General features: G+C 37.8%; 1 protein-coding gene across 1 annotated transcript in view; it reads left to right on the forward strand.

The window, feature by feature from the left end:
- The first annotated feature begins 210 nt into the window (after positions 1-210).
- The window catches only part of LOC143035932 (uncharacterized), a 52,801-nt gene continuing 45,851 nt past the window's right edge, over positions 211-7,160 (forward strand). Inside the window, exons 1-3 of the mRNA XM_076203151.1 lie at positions 211-273; positions 5,282-5,380; positions 5,974-6,197. Of these exons, the coding sequence (XP_076059266.1) occupies positions 5,310-5,380; positions 5,974-6,197 (295 nt within the window). The 5' untranslated portion in view covers positions 211-273; positions 5,282-5,309. The remainder of the gene's footprint in view (positions 274-5,281; positions 5,381-5,973; positions 6,198-7,160) is intronic.

The raw sequence follows: 7,160 nt of genomic DNA on the forward strand, positions 1-7,160 counted from the left end.
ATCACCCAGGCATAGTGGCGGCTGTACTTTGGGACGGGTCTTAACGTGAAGTAATTTGTGGTATAAATTGACAAGAACCCAGATGTATATTTTACGTGAAAATATATTTATAATTTTCTCAAGATAAAAGTGATATGTTTCGTTGTTTTATACATAATGTGATTCTCAAATTCATTAATACATTACACCCAAATAAATAAATGTTCTTACCAAGTTTTGTTTACAATTTGTCAAAGGTGGGACGAATTCTCCTCAACTTAGCGCGACTACAGGGTATAAAACAAGTTTATTGTACATTTACTTAGTAGTTTAGGCTCATATATGTATCTTTAATTCCTTGTGGGTGTTTTGCGTTATATTGCAATATGATAAAGTGGTTAAAGTGGAACAACATGAATCAGCTGATCACGGTTATGAGCCTTTCCATCGTATGAAGGGGGGGTGTTATGAAAGTTTTGGCGCGAAATGTCATGGATATACAGTACTATCGGCTGACGAGATGAGTTGGAATATATGTGTTTGAGAGGTTATAAACTTATTTAAGGGTCGAGTTTACGCATTATTTTTAATGTAGAAGTGTTAAAGTTGTTTACTTTAAAGTAGGGCAGATGTGTGGTACTGTTTGGGTTGGAACATGATCATGAAGTAGAAGGGTGAAATTCTTCTTGGACATTTATTTGAAGGTAAAATTTAGCTCTTAATAAGAAGTTATATTAATCATGTTAAGTTGGAAATGTGATTTCTCCTGAGGATGAAGAGGTTTAAAGGTGTGCATCCTGTAATTTTGAAGGAAAATGAAACCAGTTTGTAATTAATAGACCATACTCTTCCCAATTATTATTATAATACAATGTTTAAACAAGTGAGATAAGGTTCATGTAATAGCATAGAGTATTGTCAACATTAGGTGGAAGGTGTATATCTGAAAGAGGGAAAGTATGTCAAGTTAAAATTATAATTGTGTTGACTGTAGTTGTAGTTGTTACTGGTTGTCCCAGTGCTGAGTGTTTATGAATTGCGATACTGACAGTGTCACTGACACTAATACTGACTAGCAAGAGGTCCTCTGGTCCACTTCAATTATATTATAGTTGTGTTCACTCAGCTAGAGGTCAACAATCTGGAAATATGTTCTTGGGTATTATAACTTGTGGCTGAATGTAAATGTAAAAGAAATGCTGTGTTTAAATGCATATGTTTTCATTGCTTCTAGAATATTGAATAATATTATTTAATTTTAAGATAGTGGCAAAATTTAGTGGATAATAAAACAAGAAGTGTGTGGAGAATATTCTGTAATGGTGATGAGATTTCCATAAAGCAGATAATGGTGAGAAGTGGCAAGCTAAACTGTCAGGTAAAGAATAGTACCATTGCCAGGACGAAACCCGAGTAGTAACAAAAAATCAAAATGGCATAGAAAATGTAGATAAAATAGCATAAAAATGCAAGGAATGTGCCAGAAAGGAAGGTGATCTGAATCTTGTAGAACTTGAAAAGACCAGTGCTTAAAAAGACTTGATAAATGGCAAGAGCAAAATTGTAAGTTGGGCTAAGATTACAAACCTTTAACAAGCAGGATTTACTCAGAATGAAAGAGAAAAAACAGAAACCCCCCAAAAAAAAGGACTCATTTGCAAGCGATGATGGTAATTGTTGAATCAAGTTACATCAACTGGAATGCAGTAACCCCAGTGGTTGGCAATAGTTAGTGGATCTTCCCTTCTCTATGATGAAACTGTGGACGATTGTCCAAATGTTATCAGTATCAGACAATTTTTGTATCACCTGTTTATAGTGGTAGATGGAATGGAGTTAGCACTGGTGGTCAGCTCTACTTGATGACTATAAGAAACGTAACTAAAATTTGTCAAGAGTTCAGTGGTCTTGCCCAGAAACTGATCAGGAGCTATAAGGACTGTACCTCCATATGGAAGTGAAGGTGAATTGGGTGGGAGTTGATTCTTATCTTGCAGGTACAGTACTTGCCAATGGTCAGTTTTCCAATTCATTGCCCTAGTTCTCTTGCAGGGGAGCCTGGATTCTTGGAAATGAGTCACTGCCTGCCTGCCTGCCACTACTTTAGCCCATAAATTATTCAGTGTAGAGAGTGAGTGCAGGACAGTGTAGTAGAGGTGCTCAGTGTTGTGTGTGATAGTTGCATCTGGTACAACTGGAGTTTCTTGCTAGGTTGATTCTGTGTTATTACTGTTTTGATGCAGGATGGTAACCCAAATATAGGCATGCCAGTACTATTTTTGCTAGTTTGTGAGTGATATCTCTGTTGGTTTGATTTCTGGGGTGGTTTGAAGTGAAGGGCTTGTTTTGTAATCCAAGTTTTTTATTTTATCTATTTATATATTTATTTATTCTTTTGTGTGTATGTGTGTGACACCTTATTTTCCAATATTGAGGGTAGGTTGTCATCATCGTTCCCTAGACTGTCTGACCAATTCGTCCCTTCTCCCTGAGAAATGCTACGGGTGTAATAGGGTTTTTCCACAAATCGCTTCCTGTATATTGTGAGCGTAGGTCGTTGTAGATGTTTGAGCAGAATACCGGATTTGTTGTAGATGTTTGAGCAAAATACTGTTGGGATTATTTTTATAATGCAGTAAGTGGGCTGTATTCATGTGATATGGTGCAAGAGATGGGAGAGTTTGAATGCGATAATATAAAATTGTATGCCTATCCTCATGTGTTGATTTATGGGAATGATTTTGAATTCTGAGTATTGGTGTTCTTTTAGTGGTTATGATATAGCCAGGTATTGTTAATGCCTTATTTTGTATTGTTTGTAAGATGTTAATTGTCAGACACCATGCTGTAGTGTAGAGAAAGATAAATGTTTCTGCTATTTAAATCCTGTGCCTGCTACTGTGCTGAGTGTAATAGTTTCTTATATGCCTTCACCATATGGTTTTTAAAGTGTACATTAATGGTTATGTGTACATGTCATATGTAAAATTTAGCCTACTGAAGTAAATTGTGATATTTGGTTGCCATTTGTGGTTGCAATTCTAGTCCATTATTGTTACCTGGCAGATCATTTGCTCATGTAAGAGCTTTGATGTTGTGCTTCAAGTTTGGGGTGGGAGGTAATGTGTGAATAGGTTAGATAATGTAGATGATAGTATTACTCCTTAGGGAACCTCATTGTTGCCTTTTGGTCCCTGATATATGGTTCTGAGATACTCTGTATTCCTTCAGTGATTTCTTGTCTTTGGTATTTCAGTGGCTATTATCTTTTGTGAGAGTATGTATCTATGGAATATGTCAAAATTATTGCCTCCATTTTAGTGTTTAGTATTGACTTAATGTACAGGCAGGACTTTAGGGACTTGGATCATACATCATTTGTGTATATTAGAGTAAAATCTTAATCATAAAGGAATGGTGAGATTCCTATTATCTGAAAAGTAAAACTATTTTTGAAAAATAAAAATAAATTCATAATTGCTCATGACTTGTATGGAAGAGAGTTATCATCATATGGGGCCATATGCAATGTTTGTTTGAAAAACATGATTAATTTATTCTGAACTTTTTTTTTTTGTATATTAATTTTACCACCGCCAAAATCATGAAAAGATTTAAAAACAAGGTGGATATTGGGCTATTGCAAAAAGATCTAGACACTATTTTTGCATGGAACCAAGAAAGGAAAAAAATTAATACAAAAGCATGCAAAATACTGTGAATGGGCACAAACTGCAAAAGGCTATCTTTAAACTATTCCATGGGATGTGAATCCATTAAAAAGGCAAAAGACGAGAAAGATGTGGGTGTGTAGATGTACAACACCCTGTCACCTGACAGGAATATCAGCAGGATTGTGGGAGAGACAGGACTGCTGGAGAAGATTAGAGTGGCTCATGGATGATATAAAAACTCATGAAAACCCTGATCTGTCCAAAACTGGAATACATCAGTGTTATGATCCACACACAGAGTGAAGGATGTAAGCAAGGTCAAGAGAATACAACGGACAGGCTGGTTCTCAGACTGGCAAATACATTTCTAAAAGATGTGAAGAAATAGTTCTCCATGCAGATGTATAAGTACTTTGAGCTTAGAGTATATAACCCAAGCTCGAACAATAAATTAATTCAGATCTAAATATGATATTAGAAATGAAGAGCATATATTGAGTTGAAGCTGTACATGTATTTGAGGCTAGGCATGACAAAAATTGGAGAGAAAGAGACAGGCCCCAGTGAGTTTTGCAATAGGCATGGTACACATCTCAAGCTACTCATAGTACTTACATAGAAGATTCTTACTGGCATGAGTCAAATTCTGATCCAGCTTAAAGTTTTTAGTAGTTCAATACTTAACTGTGGGGGGGGGGAGAGCTTAGACTTCTTCCTCCTGTAGAAGGGGAGTTAATTCTTGTCTCATCACAACCTAATGATAGCCCTGAGATTGACTCCCATTAGGAAAGTAATGCAAAAAAATATGATAGTAATCGAGTTGGGGCTGTGTTTGCGTGTAAGGTCACAGGATTACCCATAGATTGGTCATATATGAGCTCTGAGCTCTCCTCCAGGAGAGAAATAGCTGACAACCATGAGTCCAACACGTGATCCAAGACCATGGTGAATCACGTGCACACACACATGCATACACAGGTACACAACTCTGCATGAGCTCTCAACTCTGCTTACCCATCTAATTGCATCACACAAGCACAGCCAACTATGAGGAGAGAAAAAAGAAAGAAAAAAAAAGGATACACCATCATCATATTTCTCAAATATCTATAACTTACCACCAGCACCACACAACACATGCAGTACAAAAACATATTCACCTACAAATTACTAAACCAGCACTCCAAGATCAAAGACTCTACTTCTTCAAACCCCACCAGACATTAGCCTTACAGATAGATCCCTCCTGAAAAAAAAAATCCACGGTAGTGAAACGATATTCAGGTCACCATTTAGCACCAAGACAATATCAACACAGAAAAACCCTGGTCACAAAAACAAATTCCTTCAGATACCTATCACTTAGAAGATGCTGAACACCTCATCTTATACTGCCCCACCTTAGCTGTACCCAGACAACTGGTCAGTATTTTTTCCTTGGGTGATTTATGGGCCAAACTTGGTGACTGTTACTGATCTCCTGGGAGCAACAATGGTTGATGATATCAGCTGGATTGAAAGTTTACTTTCCATACTTGAGATTTGGTTTTGGTATTTGGCTGTATATTAAGATAGATTATAAGGATTATAGGTAAGTCTCATGACAGTTTTCTTTCTCTTATTTTCAGTCACATAGCATGAAGGGTGGAGAACAAGATGGGGGACCGTTTAAGCCAGATGAATTCAATATTGCAGGACATGCAGAAGACACTGAAATGTGTTATTTGGTGAGTTACTTTTGTTGATGTCCCTGGTGCAATAGGCATGGTACACATCTCAAGCTACTCATAATACTTACGTAGAAGATTCTTACTGGAACGAGTCAAATTCTGATCCAGCTTCAAGTTTTTAGTAGTTCAAAATTTAACTATGGGTGGGGGAGCTTAGACTTCTTCCACCTTGTAGAAGGGGAGTTAATTCTTGTCTCACCACAACCTAATGATAACCCTGGGATTGACTCCCATGAGGAAAGTAATGCAAAAAATATGATAGTGATTGAGTCAGTAGTAGTATAACTTTCCTTTTAACTTAAATTATCCTTGTTATCACCTGCCTTCATTCTCCTTTACCAACCCTACAACTCCTTAACTTCACTTTCGGTTTTGTGGCAAAGGCTAGTGATGATGAACAGGATACATTGATTTCATGAAGCTTCTAGTTAGAAACCACGTAGAGCCTTTGTTATTATACACAGATATAGGTGGTATAGCAGTTCAACAGCCATCTATGAAATTGTGCAGCCCTTTCTTATTTTCAATGCATTCTTATTTCTTCAGGATTATATCAGTCCCAAGAATAATTATTTTTTTCTCTGTTACAGCCTCGATTTAATGAAAAACCCCCTAACAACAAAGTGTGGACACTCGTTTTGTGGGGACTGCATACAACAAATTGTTAAACTCTCGGCAAGAGGCAGTGCTCATTGTCCATTGTGCAATGCAACCATCACAAAACGCTCCCTTGGCTCTAATGCCAAGACTGTGGCTCTTGTCACAGCAGTAAGGAAGGTTATTGCAAGCATCAAGGAGGATTGTGGATTTGAAGGTTGGTGCTGAAGATCATTGTCCTCCATGTTTCTCTCCTTTAAGACCAGTGATAGGTGCCTACATGTGGTGGTTCTGCAAAACTGCCCATTTTCAAAATCTGTATTCCTGAATGTCCTGTAGAAAGTGGAGCTGTGAAGGACTGTTACTTGGTTTCAGACTGGGTCTGAAATTTCTATCAACTTCAGTTATATATCTTATACCTTTCTACACATAGAGAACTGGCAACTGCTCCTCTCCAATTACTTTCATCCAGTGAAAGAGTCCGATACCAGTACAGTAGTAAATTCCTTCATTGCATCTTGTCCTTTTCGTGGTTGATTTTGGTTTGTTACAGCACATGGATGGGGTGCTGTGAAAGGTAAATGCAATGGAGATGGGCAGGGGAATGGAGATGAGAGTGGAATGAAATGAGAGTTAATGAGAGTGGAATGAAATGGGAAGTGAGCCAGTTAGTGAGAGTGAATGGAAGTAGGAGATGAGCCAGTTCTTGTTTGCTGATGACACTGCTCATGGCTGGGTTAGAGGAGAGAGTAAATCAGGGATGGAGTTTGGGGAGGTATGAAATAGGAGGAAGTTGAAAGTGAATGTGGGTAAAAGTAAGGTGATGAGATGTAAAAGGGGTGAAGGTGGCAATGAGTTTAAGTTAAGTCTTAAAGGAGGGAGGCTAGAGGAGGTGGATAGTTTTAAGTATTTATTGTCACATATAGGAGGGAATAAGAGGACTTGAGGTGGACGTAAATTCTAGAATGGGGGAAGCAGTTACAGATCTTGGGGGAATGAAAAGTATCATTAGAAATACATATCTGGGGAGGGATGGGTAGAAACTAATGTATGAAGGGGTGATTTTGCCAAAGAAAGTGTATGGGGCAGAGACTTGGAATGTAAGGCAGAAGGAGAAATTTGTGTTGTTGGGGGTTTCAAGGATGGATGGAGTGAGGAAGAGAGGGCAGGTGGAACAGGA

Source organism: Oratosquilla oratoria, chromosome 19, assembly GCF_046742065.1.
Source record: "Oratosquilla oratoria isolate Oo_2021 chromosome 19, ASM4674206v1, whole genome shotgun sequence".
Lineage (NCBI taxonomy): Eukaryota > Metazoa > Arthropoda > Malacostraca > Stomatopoda > Squillidae > Oratosquilla > Oratosquilla oratoria.